At 31.3% G+C, this 19,911-nt stretch overlaps 1 protein-coding gene across 1 annotated transcript; it reads left to right on the top strand.

Annotated features, from left to right (window-relative positions):
* The first annotated feature begins 2,113 nt into the window (after window positions 1–2,113).
* LOC147031051 (uncharacterized) lies at window positions 2,114–13,185 on the top strand. Its single transcript, XM_085872208.1, has 3 exons — window positions 2,114–2,263; window positions 2,360–3,231; window positions 13,170–13,185. Exons 1-3 carry the CDS (start codon window positions 2,177–2,179, stop codon window positions 13,183–13,185), a joined length of 975 nt encoding a protein of 324 aa, XP_085728334.1. The 5' UTR covers window positions 2,114–2,176.
* Window positions 13,186–19,911: the final 6,726 nt, after the last annotated feature.

Raw genomic sequence — 19,911 nt, 5'->3', positions numbered from 1 at the left:
TCCAACCCCCCCCAAATTTTTTTTACCCCCCCAAAAACAATATAGAATTTTTTTTGCATTTCTACATGTTTTAAGTGATTTCCAACCCCCCCAAAAAGTTACCCCCCCAAAAAATTGTTAGAGAAATTTTTTTTGCATTTCTCCATGTTTTAAGTGATTTCCAACTCCCCCAAAAATAATTGTTACCACCCCCAAAAAAAATTGTTCGAGAATTTTTTTTTGCATTTCAACACATTTTTAGTGATTTCCAACCCCCAAGAAAAATTTGAGAATTTTTTTTTTGCATTTTTACGTTTTGTGATTTCCAACTCCCCACCCCCCCCCCACCCCCAAAAAAAGAAAGAAAATGATTTTTTTGCATTTCTACATGTTTTAAGTGATTTCCAACCTCCCGCCAGTAGGGTGGATATACTGGTTCTGGCTCACTTTTCCCCATGTAAATGAATGGGGGATTTTCAGCGATTCCTATTTTTTTTCCTTAAAAATAAACCCCCTTTTTATCCCAAGGTATATTTATTTGTCTCCCTTTTTAACCTGGAGGTTGAACCTCATTGAATTGAACACCTGGGGGTTGAACAGCTCACTCATTGAACCTATAAAGATTTGTTCATTCTCAAATTCCTTCAATAGTTTAATTTTCTTTGCACAATAATCCCCATCTAAAATATTGAAAAACAAAACATTTGAATCTTTATATTTTTTAAGATACCCCTTTTGTGCCATTACGAAATGATAAACTTCTCTTAATGATCTCATCTGGCCACCGCCCGAGTTGCAAATCATTTTTGTGTATAAACCACGCCATAAAAAAAGTCTTGTTTCAAATGTTTTCAGTTCGTGTCATGAAAATGAGGAAGTGTTTTTTTGACACGGTCGTGCTGTGTGAATGAGGAAGTGGTTTTGGACAGTCATGCTGTGAAAAAATAGGAACTAATCTGTGAGACAAGGTCAGTAGGGTGAATATACTGATTCTGGCTCACTTTTCCCTATGTAAATGAATGGAGGATTTTCAGCGATTCCCTTTTTTTTTTCCCTAAAAATAAACCCCCTTTTTATCCCAAGGTATATTTATTTGTCTCCCCTTTTAACCTAGGGGCTCTCTATTCAAATAACCCATACAACAAGATAAAGATTTGTTAAAGGTGATTCTAAAGAAATATCTGAAATGTCTAAGCCCCGGGACACTCTTTATCAAATAACCGATGTATATTGTTTAGCTCACTCATTGAACCTATAAAGATTTGTTCATTCTCAAATTCCTTCAATAGTTTAATTTTCTTTGCACAATAATCCCCATCTAAAATATTGAAAAACAAAACATTTGAATCTTTATATTTTTTAAGATACCCCTTTTGTGCCATTACGAAATGATAAACTTCTCTTAATGCTCTTGTTTGACCACCTCCTGAGCCACAGGTTATTTTTTGTTAATCCCCGCCCACTTTTGCCAAGCCCCGCCCACTTTTGATAAGCCCCGCCCACTTTTCATGAGGTATTTTTTATAAGCCACGCCCACGTTTTGCTAAACCCCGCCCACTTTTCATGAGGTATTTTTTATAAGCCCCGCCCACTTTTCCTAAGCCCCGCCCACTTTTGCTAAGCCCCGCCCACTTTTCATGAGGTATTTTTTATAAGCCACGCCCACTTTTCCTAAGCCCCGCCCACCTACTCTTACATCATTTCCAGTTCATCTCTGACTCACAAAGAAATCACTAGAAAATTCCAGCATGTTTCAGTTTCTATGGTTTCCATGTTATGAAATGGTTTCCAGCATGTTATGAAATTCCACCAGGGAATTTCCACAGGAAACCACACCCAACAGTCTTTCCCTATAAAAGCCTCAAGCCCAGGCTCCATTTTAAACATTTTTTTTTTTTGCTGGTGATGGTGTGCTGTGTGCTTGCCTGGAACTCTCTGACTTGTATGGAACTAAACCTTCAAGTTGATGAACTGGATTCAAACCTCTTATCCATTGAGGTAAGATTTTATTTTCCTATTTTGTTCCTTTTAAACATCGACTTGTTTAATAATTAAATAACTTAATTAATACATTATTATTTTCTCTCACAGGAAATTGTATCTGAAATACAAAATGAAAATACTGCTTTTGCTACAACTTGGAGCGAAATTGTTGGCTTGGTTGAAGACCTTATGAGCGAGCAAGACCTTGAGTGGGATGACTTTGGGGTTCCTTGGAACTCTGACTTGTATGGAACTAAACCTTCAAGTTGATGAACTGGATTCAAACCTCTTATCCATTGAGGTAAGATTTTTATTTTCCTATTTTCAAACTTTGATTGAAGCATACTCATTTAATAATTAAATAACTTAATTAATACATTATTATTTTCTCTCACAGGAAATTGTATCTGAAATACGAAATGAAAATACTGCTTTTGCTACAACTTGGAGCGAAATTGTTGGCTTGGTTGAAGACCATATGAGCGACCAAGACCCACAGAATGAGTTCGTCCTTGATGATTCAACCAAAGAGTTATACCTTGGAGACCAGCAAAGTCCTGAAAAAGAGTTTTGCAACAATAGTACTCATTGTGAGTTATCAAGACAATACCCCCTGAACAAGTTATACCTTGATGAGCCAGAATACAAGTTTTACCTTGGAGACTCACAATTTTCAGACATTTTGAAAAATGGAGTTTTCCTTGATGATCCACAGTTATACGATGTGAGATCTATCACTGAAACCCATAAAAATTGGAAAAATGGAGATTTCCTTGATGATCCACAGTTGTACTATGTGAGATCTATCACCGAAACCCATCAAAATTGGAAAAATGGAGATTTCCTTGATGATCCACAGTTATACTATGTGAGATCTATCACTGAAACCCATAAAAATTGGAAAAATGGAGATTTCCTTGATGATCCACAGTTATACTATGTGAGATCTATCACTGAAACCCACTATATTTCTGGAAATTGTGATTCTACCTTGGAGTCTTGGATAGATGGTTATATTTTTGGAGACTTGAAATGTGGGTTCTGGCTTGATAACTCACAATGTGATACATATCTTGGAAACTCAACAGGAATGTGGTTATACCTTGGAGACTTGGAAAGTTGGGTTTATTTTGAAGACTTGAAATGCTACCACTCTTTGGGATCTAAACCTATCAAGAAAATTCTTACTCCCTCTTTCTACGTCATCAAACCTGAAAGCCTTAAAAGACAGAATTGGAAGAAGAGAAAAAAACATAAAAAATTTACATTGTTTGTTCTGGAAAGAAAGTGCAGGCTTACTCCCCCTTTCTACGTCATCAAACCTGAAAGCCTTAAAAGACAGAATTGGAAGAAGAGAAAAAAAAAAAACGTAAAAAAAAAAAAAATATATATATATATATAGGTGGAAATCTCATTTTGAAAAAGACATTGTGTTGGGCGAGGATTGAGTTGGGGTTGAGATTTTGAATGTGAGGGTTGGGGTTGAGATTTTGAATGTGAGGGTTGGGACACACACACACACACACACACACACACACACACACACACACACACACACACACACACACACACACACACACACACACACACACACACACACACACACACACACACACACACAGACACAGACACAGACACAGACACAGACACAGACACAGACACAGACACATCAACAAACAAAAGTTAAGCCTTGACTATTCAGTTGAGGATTCTGTGTTTGGGGTTCACAGATCTAAGAACGTCCCCCTTGACACACATTATATACTGTAATACACCTCGGACTTGTCCCTCTAGTGTCCACAAAGGTGTATAGTAGGAGGGAGTGAAGGGACAACCCATTGCTCCCATGAGTATTATCTGCTTAGTTTTGTCTTTTGTAATTCCTGTGAATAAAATGAACCTAAAATCTCTTCCCCTTCCAAATCATATATTTTATAAGTCCAAGGAACCGTATCTATTACATCAACAATTTTAAAAAGTTCTTTCGTCCATCGTTCAGTAAAACCCTTTTCAAAATGAGATTTCCACCTATATATGTTCTTACGATATCACCAACTTTGAACTTAGGTTTTCTGACATTAATCTCTTTTTCATATTTTAATTTTGAAAATGTTTCTGATGGTTTCATATTTGTTGACATGTGAATCGTGTCATTATACTTATCCACAATATCCTGAATAAAAGATGACCATTGTTGTGAACCGAGTTGTGTGAATTTTTTATATAGTCTCTCTTTTAAGGTACGATTAAAACGTTCAACAACAACTGCCTTCCCTTCATTAAAGGTACTGTATAATGTAATACTGTTATTTTTTAGAAAATTCATAAATGTCTTGTTATAAAACTCTCTACCCTCATCAGTCCACAATTTTTTAGGTTTTCTCTTACTTTTATTAAATATCTGTTGAAAAGCTAACATAAGAGTATTAGCTGTTTTGTTTTTTAAAGGGACAACCCACGCATATCTACTCCTCAAATCAATAACGGTTAAAGCATACTTGTACCCCTTATCATTATTGAGTTCAATCAAATCAGCAGACCAGATATAATCAACTTCCTTGGAATAAACTTTCCTTCTCTGAAACTTTGTGAATATTGGTTTATGTAATTCATCAGCTAATTGCTCTTCAGTCTTAATGGCATCATTAGAGCCTGTAAGTTTTTTGAATTTCCAAGTCCAAGTTTCAATTTAGCACTGATCATCTTCTTCACAATGAACCGATCAACTTTTTCTCTCAAGGTTGGATTTTGTATCAGAGATAAATTATACAACATTTCTCTATCGGCTTCATGCTTTTCTTCCAACGTTGTGGTATGCCCATAAGCAATATCGTGTCTCGTGCACACTTCATCAACTCTATTGATTGGTTTACTCCAGGATTTAGGATTGTCTGCCTCATCTAATCTTTTATCCAAGATTGTGCCTGGACCACAGAAAGAATACCCTGGTAGATGTAATTCCCCTGGTATTTCAGTAGTTGTAAATTTATTTCCTGATAAAAACTTTTGTATATCTCCTCCGAGTTTGTGTTTGGAGATAAATTGATTTTTTTTTTGAACCACACACCGAACGTATACCTTTTTGTATAACCCTGTTATTTTTACTTTTAATATATGAAATATTTTTAGTATTAGTTTTCTTTTTACATTTGAGACAATAACTCATTTATTTATGAGAAAAAAAAAGAAAAAGAAATTCCTCTCTCTCTTTTCTCTCTTCTCTCTTTCCTCCCTCTCGCTCTTCTCTCTTTCCTCCCTCTCTCTCTTCTCTCTCTTCTCTCTCTTCTCTCTCTTCTCTCTCTTCTCTCTCTTCTCTCTCTTCTCTCTCTTCTCTCTCTTCTCTCTTCTCTCTCTTCTCTCTTTCCTCCCTCTCTCTCTTCTCTTTCTTCTCTCTTTCCTCCTTCTCTCTCTTCTCCTTTTCCTCCTTCTCTCTCTTCTCCTTTTCCTCCTCTTTCTTCTCTCTCTCCTCCTTCTCTTTCTTCTCCCTCTCCTCCTCTCTCTTCTCCTTTTCCTCTTCTTCCCTCTCTTCTTCAACTCCTTCCTCATCCCTTATTATCCTTGAATCGCTTACACCCCATAGAATATCATACATATATTCATCAGGATTTCTTGTTATTCCTGTATCCAAAATAATTTTTTTTACAACAGGAAACCAATAAATTTTCTTTTGAATTTCTAAAAGAGCCTTACCTTTTCTTAACTTTATAATTTTTTCATTATTTAACATTCTCATTAAACCTAAAGTTGTCGGTTTATCAACATCAGCATAATGCCAATCTTTTATTGAAAACACCTCATTCTTATGTTGTAGAACATATTTATTAAAATACCGAATACCCTTTTCTTGAAGGTATGCTTGGACACAGAAATGATAATTTTCTTGAAGCATTCTTTCTAGCATTTATGTGTTAGAAATATATGTTAGAATAATATTATGGCACGAAACACCTCCCCATCTTCCCATTGTTAAATCATTTTGTATTTCCTTACTTATTATATATAATCCTGTTTTTTTCTGTTTTCATGAGATAAACAAGGGCAAAACCATTATTATATTTACCCTTGTTAAATTCTTTTATTTGTTGTTTACTAATCGTAGCCCCACAAAATTCATTCTCGATACCAAGTGGATAATATTCTTCCTTACGAGACTGATTTAATTGTTCCATGTCTTCGAGGTTAATTTTAAATGACCAATTATACCCTAAATCATTCATATCATACCCCCATTGTTCTATTCTCATACAAACGATACGCCCTTCTTTATAAAAATTTATTTTAATTTGAACTGTGAATTCTGTATGACCTGGAGATAATATCAACACTTCTGTATCTTTGGAATACACGGCCGTTTTATTCAAGGATATATATTGTGATAAATCGCTTAATCTCACCAAATCATTCGCGTCAGTCGGGCTTGGATAATTTTTTAATTTATAAGCATTTTTCATGTTAATATTTTTGGTTATATTATATTTATGTCGTTCAGCCTGTGCCTTTGTGTAATAATTTGATAAATCAATCTCCAGTTCTTGGGATACACCAAAGATAGAACCATCTTTACCAACATAAGTCATTTATATTAGATTAAAAATAATATCATAAAATTTTTTATTTTTGTTGAGTTGAAATAACACATATAGACATAATTGACCACAACACTTGGAATTTAATTCTTGGACTTGAAATGTTTGATAAACACCATTCTGTAAGAATTTTATGACTTCAACAGGTGGTGGAAGACCAAAACTATCAAAATAATATTTGTCTTGACTATTAAAAATACAAACCCAATGAGAACCATTCCCATTATTATCTTCTAAGTTCATAATAATATTCTTTATATGTTTCGGCACATTTGTTAATTCATCTCTCATACAAATAACCACATTATGAATTTTTAATTTCTTACAATATTTGACAAGTTGTAAATTTGATGTTGTATTCTTTCCAAATTCTTTCAACCACTCATCAATGCTCATTTATTTATTAGAAAGATATAATCCATTACCTCTTTTCGTTAATTTTACACCTGCTTGTGCTATAGAAGAAAGCATATCTCCAACTAACAATCTCGCTTTATCAGGCAGACCTTCAAATTTTTCAGCAAAATCTACAATTGCACCACTTCCACTAATTTGTTTCTCCAACTCTTTGTTATGTCTTTCCAATTCTTTTTGAGCCTGGAGTTGAGCCTTCCTTTCGTTGGCAGTTTTCACCGCTGTTGAAATACCACCCGTCAATGCTCCAACCGCACTTAAACCAGCAAATAAAGGAATTAGAAATGGGAGAAATCCTCCACTCGTCTCTCTTATTGAATATTTTTTCAACATTGGCTTTGTCATTTTAATTTTAAGTGAGCCAATGTCATTCAAGATTTTAACCTGTTCTCTTGTGAGCAAAACATCAATTCTTACTGCTCCTTTTATCTGAATTGTATTCACGTTAATCGTACAAGGCTTTTGATTTTGAACACAAGATGATAGTTTATGAAGATTGATTTGATTAACATATACCCCAGTTGGTACTTTGCCACTCATTTATTTAACAAAAAATAATGTGAGACTAATCATCACACCATTATCTGTATTAATCTGCAATTCTGTTTCTTCCAAAAGCAAACAATATGTATCAACTTCTTCACTCTCTCCTCTTTCAATGTAAAGGGAAGTATCCACTCGATTAGACTTTATAGTTTCCTTTTGAGCGCTCAGGTCAAACGCATAGATTGTATACAAACTTTTAAATGCTATCATATCCAAAATAGGTTCTTTATTTCCATTACTTTCACACACCTTTTGGTAAGACTTGTATGCTTCAGCAAAATCATTTTTTTCCCAATTAATTTCCAATCTATCTCGTGGATAAAATGTTCCATCTTGAGAAACGCGAAGTTGTTTCACCTGAGCATTATCACTCAATGCATTATTCTTATCAGTCGCAGTATCACCATCTGGCTTTTTAAAAATGATCCACAGATATCGTGGCTTTCCTTCCAGAACACCCAAATTCCACGTGTAAGTAGTTTGGTTGAGTTTAACCTGTTGACATCTTCTTTTGAGGTATGATACACTGAGTGGTTTCTTTGAGTTAAGTCTTCGATTCAACAACTCTTCTATTTTAAAATTAGGAGTATATTCACTGATATACCAACTCATCTCCTCAATTACAAATTTATTCTGATCACCAGAAGCATTCCCAACACCAAAAAGCAATCGATTTTCATTATCATTCCTTTGTAGTTGAAATCTAATTTTAAGACCACACAGAACTTTATCATGATCACAAAATCCAAATATACCTTTAAGAGGAACTGCCACAGTAAAACTATTTTCTGCTTTTGTATCATCATTATACGCTCCTTTCCTTTGAGTATATCCAGGGTCTGTGTTTGTTCCCGTTGACATATCAGGAATAAAACCTTCGACAGACCCCTTTCCCATTCTATCACTGAATGTATAGAGTGTAAATTTCATCATTTCAGATACAGCAGAGACATAATCAACCGCTTCAACTTCTTGTGTTCCAATATACAAACGCACACTATCAAACATTTTCCAGAAGAAATCATTTACAAGTGTCGCGTTTGTGTTAGTCGCAGCCTTAGTGAATTTAAATTTACACAACAAGAAACTTTCGGATTGATTCAAATGGGTTTGTTGATTATTTATTTCAAAACTTTTTGTACCATTCGTATTCCAGTCTGTTCCAGTTATTGCATTTACCTTGAAGTAATCTTCTTTTTTAGTGGAGTTTGAGATAATAATAGTATCATCCAAATCATAGATACTATCAATTGCTTCCATACTTGTATTTATTTAGGAAAAAAGATGTTAAAACTTTTGAAACCCTGATCCAAGTATTCGAATTATTTTCTGTCGTTCTTGGGGGGACAACTGAGTTTTGCCTTTCTTAATTTGTTTTATTGCTTGTAATTTATGAGATTCCTTCTGGGCATCTTTTATGCTCTTTACAGCACCTGTTACATTTCCCACAGCAGAAGCAGTTGAACCAATTAGATCTTTATGTTTAAGAATAGTTGAACCAATACCCATTAGAGTATCAATTATCCCATCTCCTCTAAATTGATGTCCAACACCCCTTTGTCTCTTAGGTTTATAGTATCCTCTACCAAGATACATACCTTCACCCTTGTAGTATGGGGAAAGGAACATCCCATCCCCTGTAATTATTTTATATTTTCCCAACTCGTGTTTCCTCACAATAACCATCGTATTTATTTATTGGAAAACTTCACGTGGGTGAATTCTGATAGATATAACTTCTCCATTAAAAGAAATCATACGATTATCTTGGTCGGTTATCCTAAAATTTACTCTGTGTATGGTTTTTCCTGACACAGGGAGATAAACCAAATTTTTAGGTTGCATATTGAATTTATAACCAATTGGGGTTGAGTATGTGCTGAATGAAAATATTGTATTTGTTTTTTTTCCATCATTATAAGCACCATCAATCAAATCACAGTGAATTAACACCGAATTTATTCCTGAGGATATTTGAATGACATTATCACTGTAAAACGTCCCATTAGTTTCAATCTTTTTTGAGGAGAAACCCAATAACTCTCGAAATGAATTATCAATTGTGAAATCAACCTTGTAGTTATTTTTAACTTTAATCGTTGATTTTGAAGTATGTTTTTGAATGTCTATAACAATATTTTTTGGTTCATCACCCTGTTCTTTCATAAGACGAGCAATTTCGGAAGATATTTGAGAAATCTAATATGCTCCGGGTGAGACCGTTATCGTTTTGTATCCACTTCCGGGATTATAACTAAACTTGTCATTTTTATCAGTTATATTAAATAAGGTATTATAAGTTTCCATGGACAATAAAGATGCCTCATATTCTTTTGTTGGGTCAAGTTGTCGTGGGTATGGGAATGAAGATGTGTGGTCGCTTGTTGTGAAATTGAAACTAAGGATTGTGCTTCTCATCTTATTTAATATGAGATAAAATGTCTTTATATTGATTTTTATTAATTTTCATGTTCATCAACTGGTCAAAAATGGCTGATGCTTCATTAAAACAATTGTTATTTCCAGCCTTCTTACCACCTAACAACAATAACAGTCTATTAACTAATTGCGATGGGTCATTTGGAAGAAAACTAACACCTGAACCAAGGATACTTAAAGCCTGAATAAAGTGTTTCTCCTCATTCATCCTACTTTTACCAGAAAGAATAACCTTATAATTTAGAGTGTTCAGCAGATCAATATATACTCTATCATCATTATTTTCCATATCCAATGGTTTATCAATATACTTTGATTCATCCCTCACAGTTGAACCTTGTCTTCCATCTTTTGTGAGAAGAAACATTAATCTCGGAGTTAGTTTAACAGGGGGTTGAGCAGAACCTAAGAACCTTAATTCATCATTAAATATCAATACCTTTTCTTGAACAAGATGAAATATTGCTGGTTGTTCTGTTGGAATGAGTCCTGCTTTGGTTTTTGAATCCACTGAATATTCATTGTTTTGAAGAGCATTCACAATATAATCAGGGGGTCGATTAATCTCTTCCAGTTGTTGAAATAAACCTTCATCATCATATACCTTTAATTCTCCTAAATGCTCTAATTCTTCCTCTGTCATTTGATCAAAATCTTTTAACATTTGAAGTTTTTTAGGAGTATATTCTACTGTGGGAACTGTGGAAACATTTCATTTTTTCTTGGGAAGTTTTTAAAAGTGGTTTAAAAAATTTCTCGTTTTCTTTCAAATGCTTCTTCGCCAATTAGTTTCTGTCTGCGTTTCTTCTTTGTCTTCCTGCTGTTTTACAACTTTTGAAACCAACTCTTGATGTTCCTTAAATCTTCTTGCTCTTTCTTTTGCATCCATTTATTTATTGTAAAATATCATTTAATGAATTGTAAAGATCAACAGGGAAATTTTCCTTTTCTTCATCATTCAAGTAGATGTGTTCAAATAAATGCTTTTCTTTAAATATTTCATCAAATTCTTTATTAACATTAATGCGAGTTGTAATTTCTTCTTCTTCACTAATACTTGCATCTCTGCTTTTCATACGTTTGCGTTGAGTTTCTTCATCAACATCAAAACCGAATGATAAAATCTTCACTCCGCTCAGATGTTTAATTAATTTGTCTCGTTCCTTCTGGATTAGTTTCTAATATCCCAACACCACCAGATTTTAGTTTCCTTAACTCACTCTTACAATGTGAATATTTTGTTGTACCAAGAGAAACCTCCTCAAATATTTGACCTTCATTCCTCAAGCGCATGTTCCTCCACTGAAATATAGTGATAATCTTCACCTTTTACTTCTCCAGGTCTTATTACTCGAGTTGTTGATACAATGTGTATCACGGGGTGTTTTTCAAGTAAATTTACAATATTCTCAATTGTACTACACAAGAACCTTGATTTATGAAAGTTTTTTCCAGAAGCAGATTTACCTACAAGATTTACAATAATAGTTGTCATTTATATATGTAATTGTTTATAAAACAAAAAATATATCCCTTAATATCTCATCTTGTTTCACAACAATATATTTATATTTTTCAGTCGTGTGCTTCATGTAATCCTCAAATTTCTTTTTACTACATAATGTAGAACAATTATCTCTCCAAAAATTGATATCTATTGAATTTAACTTGAATAAAATAAAAGTATTAGCATTGTTTCTGATGGAACGACGAGGAAGTTGAAAGTACGATTGACTAAGATAAATACAATTACAAGAAGAATGTCTCCCTCTTGTGGAGTAGCTGTCCATTACCGTTTGGTTTCTCTCATTAACACAATCAAAGATAACGAGGTTCTTTTTTGATTTATCCAAATCTTGGGGAGATGGTATATCATCCGTATTATCACTAAGAATACAAGTTATAGGATTTGATTTCTTTTTACATCTCTGTGTATCACAAAATAGTTGAATTATATCTTCAATGTTATAATCATTTAGGTTTTTTTGACGTTTAAATAAACCGATTATATCTTCTTTTTGAAGACCAGCATTAAAACCTTGTGAGAGTAGTTGATACTCTGGTTGAAAACTCGACTTTGTGAAAATTATTAAATTATCATAATCTAAAAAGTTGGGAGTGAGGAGCATCTTTAAAAGTAAGCAGGTTTTTCCACATCCACTTGAACCAACTATGAGACATCTTAATGAATTTGGGAGATTTTTATGGTTGTTAAATTTTATCTTATTTTCCCAAATGGGTAAAAAATCATTCATTTATATATTTGGAAAACAGGTTATTTAATTTATTATTGGCTTTTTTAGAAACTCTATATTTTATCCGAAGTTCAGGTTTAATTTCAAGATAATCCATTATTTTATTTATACAATATCTTGTGTTGATATTTCCCTGAAAATTACATCCATGAATAATATATAACAACAATCCTTTGAACATTTCTCCTATACGTTCAGTTTCTTCCCTTGTAAGGAAATGCGTGTTATCACCCTCATACTTTACATTCATTTCTCTAATCAATCTTGTAAAGTAATTCATTTTTGGTGTAAATCTAAAAGAATTATTTTCCTTTTTATATTTTTTATCATTAATTAGAAGATAATCACAGAATATACATTGTTTTTAGGCTTTTGACTGTTTAATCCCCGTCTTTCACACGCAGGACAATTCTCAAATTTGTCATATGGAGAATCAGGAAAGTCGAGCATATTTATAAAGTAAAACTTTATTTAAACTGAAATTCATCTATACTTTGTTGTATATTGACTCAATTTAATAATATTACCATCGATATACTTTTCATTATCAGATTCAACGACAACATTTTTTATATTAAAGGTAATTTTAAAATGATCGTTAACTACTATTGAAAGAAATGTCATTCACCTGATATATTAACATTTTATTTCATCAGGATTTACATCTTTAGGGTTGTTGAAAAAAAAATACAAATTTCTCCTTGCATATTACAGATGGTCTTATCTTTTCTTTCTAAAGCTTCATCCATAAGGTTTTTGTTTTGATACTTTTTCTTGTTTCATTGCTTTTTCTAGTTTTGAATATATTACCAGAAGGAGAGGAGAAACTTTTGTTAGAGATACTTTAATTGATGTTCTACCAGGTATACCAAAAGCCCTTCCACTGAAGGAAATTGAAGAACTCATTATTTACCATAATTGTTATATTTATCTTTGTTCAATTTTACATCTTTGACATATTTCTCAGTATCTTAAACAAATGATGAGATTGATTGAAACTTGTCTTTTGTGTCTTGAAACATTGTATTTATTAAGTGAAAAAGTTGGAGGATAAAATGGTTTTAAGCACAGATTCACCTGTAAAATAAACAAAATTTATCAAGAAAATTTTAGTTTAAGCAAAGATTTATTATATAAATATGGTGAATACAACATACTGCGATGTTTGTAATCACAAATATAAACATTATAGAAAACACCTCCGAACCAACAAACACACATTTAATCTATTTCATAAAATATCTCCTCTTGAGTTGGAAAGAAAACATTGTGATATCTGTTCAAAGGATGTTTTGAAGAGAAGTTATAATAAACATCTTCAATCACAAAAACAAGAAAAATGAGTGAAGTAAAGGGAGACTATTATATTGAAAACACTGATGGGGCATTTGAAGGACATATAAAAATAAGGATTTTTCAATTTGGAGAACCCGGTCCATCATCAATAGCTGAATCAATTGAAATAGTGAAACCCGTTGTTGAAAATTTTATTAAAAAAGACATTAAAAGAAATGAAAACTTTAAAGTTTACATGGGAGTGAAAATGAATATGAAAAGACAAGATGAAGAACATACTCCTTATATGAGAACAGATCTTCATTTTATAACATCATTTCAAGATTTTTTGAATAGTGGGGTTTATGAAGAACTATCAAGACAAGAGGAGGATGTTGATAATACAGTGGTAGGAAGTGGATTCAATATTAAAAAAAAAAATCATCTTTTTAGATATACACATTCTAAAATCAAACCCTCTTAAAGCTTCTTCTTATATTGAATTACCAAAAGAAATAAAACTAAAGAAGGCAGTTGTTAATATTAAGAACAATGATAATAAATGTTTTCTCTGGTGTGTTCTTGCTCACTTTCATCCACCAAAATGTAATTCAGAAAGAGTAAAACAATATATGAAATATGAGAATACCTTAGACATTAAAGATTTTAAATTCCCAATGCCACTAACAGATATTCCTAAATTTGAGAAAAAGAATAATCTTTCTATTAATGTATATGTATTAACGGATACAAACAAAGTTCAAATATGAACAATTTCAAACAACTATAAAAATGAAGAAACACACCTTGATCTTTTATATTTTAGTGTTGGAAAGAATTCACATTACACATACATCAATAATTTATCAAGATTAATCTCTTCTCAGGTATTCAGAACAGCAAACAAAATATATCCTTGTAAGCGATGTCTTAATTCATTTCATACAAAAGAACGATTAGAACAACATTCAAAATATTGTAGTAATCATAAATCAGCTGTAATTACAATGCCTAAACCTGGTGAAAAGATTTCTTTTGAAGATTATAATAAATCTATCATGCACCCATTTGATATACGCTGATTTTGAGTGTATCCTTAAAAAGATAAATACTGCTTCTCCTAATCCAAAAGAATCATATACAAATAAATATCAAAAACATATTCCTTGTGGTTTCTATTATTATATCAAATCATCTGTTGGAGAAAACTATAACAAACTTAAACATTATCGTGGAAAAAAAGCTTCACAAGAGTTTGTAAAACGATTAGAAAAGGATTGTATAAGACTCACTAAATTAATGAAAGAAACAAATGAACCGATGAAATTAACCAAAGAAGAAAAATTAGAATTTAGAAAGAACAATATGTCATATTTGTGAGGGGGAAATTAAGGAGTCTAAAGTTAGGGATCATTGTCATCTTACTGGTAAATATAGAGGTCCCGCTCATTCCTGTTGTAATCTCAATTATAAATTACCTTCTTTTATTCCAGTCTTTCTTCACAACAGCGCAAACTATGATACACATCTATTTATAAATGAACTTTCAAAAACACCATGGAATATTTCTGCCATAACAAACAAGTCAAACGTATATTTCATTTACAAAAATGATATTCACAAAACCTTTAACTCGTATTAGGTTTCTAGATTCTTACAAGTTTATGGGAACACCACTAGCCTACCTCGCATCAAATCTAAGCTCCACGGACTCTTTTCCAAATCTTAATTCATTCTTTCCAAAAGAGGAAATTCAGATTAAAGAGAGAATTCAAAGTAAAGAGGAAACTAATTAATGAGGAAATTGATGAAGAAATTAACTGAAGATGAAATTCTAATTATAAAGAAAATTCAAACAATGAATGAAATTAACTAAAGAGGAAATTCAGATTAAAGATGAAATTCTGATTAAAGAAGGAATTCTTACGAGAGAGGAAATTCAAACAAGGAATGAAATTCAAAGTAAAGAGAAAATTCTTACAAGTAAGGGAATTTATCCTTATGATTATATGGATTCATTTATGAGATTTAAAGAAACACAACTTCCTTCAAAAGAAAGTTTCTATAATAACGTTTATGAAGAAGAGATAAGTGATAAGGAATATAAACACGCACAAGAAATATGGAAAATATTTAAGATAAAGAACCTTGGAGAATATCATGATTTATATCTAAAAACAGATGTTTTATTGTTAGCTGATGTGTTTGAAGCTTTTCGATCACTCTGTCATAATAAAAATTGTTATGGATTAGATCCTGCCCACTATTTCACAGCTCCTGGTTTAGCTTGGAGTGCAATGTTGAAAATGACAAAACAAGATATAGATTGAATCAGTGATGTTGATATGCTTTTGATGATTGAGAAGTCCAAGAGAGGTGGAATATCACAAGTATGTTCAAAAAGATATGCTAAAGCAAATAATAAATATCTTCCAAATTATGATAGTGAAAAAGATAGTAATTATTTGATGTATTTTGATGCTAATAATTTGTATGGATGGGCAATGTCTCAATCTCTGCCTTATGGTAAATTAGAGTGGGTGGAAGAAAAGGATAATGAAAAGGCTTTGATGAATATTGTTATTTCTTCTCAAGAGGAATTGAATGACGAAGAAGAAGGTTATTATTTTGAAGTTGATTTGAGGTACCCGAGTGATCTTCATCATAAGCATAAAGATCTTCCTTTTGCATGTGAGAAAGAAACCCCAAAGAAAGAATGGTTAAGTGATTATCATAAAAGTTTTAATATTAAAGGTAAATCAACAGAAAAGTTATTAACAACATTCTATGATAAAGAGGGATATGTTTTGCATCAGAGAAGCTTAAAACAGTTTTTGAGAGAAGGATTGAGAGTAGCTAAAATTCATAGAGTTTTAAAATTTAAACAAAGTCCTTGGGTGAAAAAGTATATTCAATTCAATACAGATATGAGAGCAAATACAAAAGTAAAATTTGAAGGGGACTTTTATAAATTAATCAATAATGCTGTATTTGGAAAGACTATGGAAAATGTTAAACAGGCAAAACATTAGATTCGCAACATCTTGGAAAGAAACTTCGAGATTGATAAATAAACCAAGTTTTGAGAGAGAAGAGGTTTTTTCAGAAAACTTTTCTGCAATTCATATGAAAAAGGAAAGTATTGTAATGGATAAACCAATTTATATTGGAACAGCAGTTCTTGATTAATCAAAGATATTGATGTATGATTATTTGTATAATGACTTAAAGAGTATGGTGAAAATGTTTCATTGTTGTATATGGACACTGATAGTTTTATCCCAGATATAAAAACTGATGATGTTTATGAAGATATGAAGAAAAATATTGGAGTATATGATACAAGTAATTTCAGCAAGAAGAGAGTTATTTTCCAAAAAGAATGAAAAGGTTATTGGTAAGTTTAAGGATGAGTTGGGTGGAAAAGTAATGAGTGAGTTTATTGGATTGAGAGCAAAGGCATATGCTTATAAGTATGGTGATAAGAGGTTAAAGGGAATAAAGAAATATGTAATAAAGAAATCAATAACTTTTAGAAATTATTATAATTGTTTGATGAATAAGAAAGAAGAATATAGGAAAATGAATGCAATAAGAAGTTATAAACATAACATATATAGTGAAGAAGTAAATAAAAAGGCATTAGGAGCCTTTGATAAGAGATTTATTTTAGATAATGGAATAAATTGTGTTCCATATGGATATTGTATGATAGAGTGTATAAAATAGATTGTGTTTTAACGATGGGAAGATGGGTTAGGGTTTTTTTTAAGGGCTACCGCCGCGTTTTTTCGCAATATATAAATGATTAAACCAAGTATTAATCAAACTAAAGAGTGGAGAAAATCTGTCTTGGTATATAAATGGAAAACAATGAATGTGAAAAATATCAAATAAGTCTTATTGAAAAAATAACTAAAACAAAGGGAAATAAAACAAATAAGCGAATCAATTTAAAAAGTAGTAAGTTAGAGGATGTAAAGAAAAAAATGAATATCCTTGAATGGACTGAAAACTTTGATGGTTATCAATTGAACAATGAAAAAACAATTTACTATAATCTCAAAATGATATATGGCTCAGGAGGTGGTCAAACAAGAGCATTAAGAGAAGTTTATCATTTCGTAATGGCACAAAAGGGGTATCTTAAAAAATATAAAGATTCAAATGTTTTGTTTTTCAATATTTTAGATGGGGATTATTGTGCAAAGAAAATTAAACTATTGAAGGAATTTGAGAATGAACAAATCTTTATAGGTTCAATGAGTGAGCTGTTCAATTCAATGAGGTTCAACCTCCAGGTTAAAAAGGGAGACAAATAGGGGGTTTATTTTTAGGGAAAAAAAATAGGAATCGCTGAAAATCCCCCATTCATTTACATGGGGAAAAGTGAGCCGGAACCAGTATATCCACCCCACTCATACATATATACATATACACATACACATGTATGTATGTATGTATGTATGTATGTATGTATGTATGTATGTGTGTATGTATATATTATATATATATATATATACATATATATATATATACACACACACATATACATATATATATATATATATATATATATATATATATATATATATATATATATATATATATATATATATATACATATACATATACACATACATATACACACACACAAATATATATATACACATACATATATATATATATATACACATATATATATATATACATATATATATATATATACACATATATATATATACATATATATATATATATATATATACATACATACATACATATATATATACATACACATACATATATATATACATATATATACACATACATATATATATATACACATACATATTTGGTGGAATTGTATTTGTGTGCTTTCCGTTCGTCGCGAATAAATGTGCTTTATTGTTGAACTGTTTCCCGCTTCGCTTTGTCTTTTTCTCCATTGAACCCCCATCTTGCTTCACGTAAAGGGTTGGTAGTGGGCTGAATACGCCCGATAATTAATCGAACCGTCGAGGTCGACGATAACACCGCTCGGTTATTCTGATAGTACGGAACGGGTCGCTTAAGTGGCCCGTGTCCGAAGTCGACCTGCGGCGAGGTGCGATCGCCCGGTCTACCCTCCGCGTGGGTACTTAGGTAGTTCGAATTTGGCGAGCAACCCTATCCCACGCGGGGGCTGATTGGCTCGATCGCGGTGAGACCGAAAGGTCCACCCGTGACTGGTTCCCGGCGTTAGTCCGAGAGGGTCACGACTGGATTGTCCGTCTGGTGGGCGACGCGCCGCGATTCGAGTTACGTGGCCGTCGCACGCCGGCGGGCGCGAAGACCGCAACAATATATATACATACACACACATATATATACACATATATATATATACATACATACATACATACATATATATATATATATATATATATATATATATATATATATATATATATATATATATATATATATATATATATATATATATATATATATATATATATATATATATATATATATATATATATATATATATATATATATATATATATATATATATATATATATATATATATATATATATATATATATATATATATATATATATATATATATATATATATATATATATATATATATATATATATATATATATATATATATATATATATATATATATATATATATATATATATATATATATATATATATATATATATATATATATATATATATATATATATATATATATATATATATATATATATATATATATATATATATATATATATATATATATATATATATATATATATATATATATATATATATATATATATATATATATATATATATATATATATATATATATATATATATATATATATATATATATATATATATATATATATATATATATATATATATATATATATATATATATATATATATATATATACATATACATATATACACATATATATATATATATATATATATATATATATATATATATATATATATATATATATATATATATATATATATATATATATATATATATATATATATATATAGGATTCAGGCTTCAGCTGCTACTCCCCTTCCCTCAAGCCCAGTCAGGTGCAACCAAGTGAACCTCACAAAAAACCTTGCAAGATTCACCCCTTCATAGACAAAGAAAAAAAAAATTAATTATATATCAGTCGAGGGGTGTGAATACTTTGTTCCCCTTTAAAAAAAAATTGTCCAAAGTACAAATCGGTTTTCTTGGCTCTGAACTTTAAATGTAACGTGCACTCAAAACAATCACATATGGAAACAGAATGAGATCTTTGTTCCAGTAAAAAGAACACAAACAATCAAACTACCCCATTCAAAGCATCAATGTAATAGTTCAAATGAGCAAGCTTTTAAAGTAACCACACAGATCGAGG

Source organism: Eptatretus burgeri, chromosome 3, assembly GCF_056783735.1.
Source record: "Eptatretus burgeri isolate ZD-2024b chromosome 3, Ebu_testis_v1, whole genome shotgun sequence".
In the NCBI taxonomy this organism is placed as follows: domain Eukaryota; kingdom Metazoa; phylum Chordata; class Myxini; order Myxiniformes; family Myxinidae; genus Eptatretus; species Eptatretus burgeri.
Note: the sequence above shows the minus strand (reverse complement) of the source record. Positions and strands in the feature narration are given on the sequence as shown.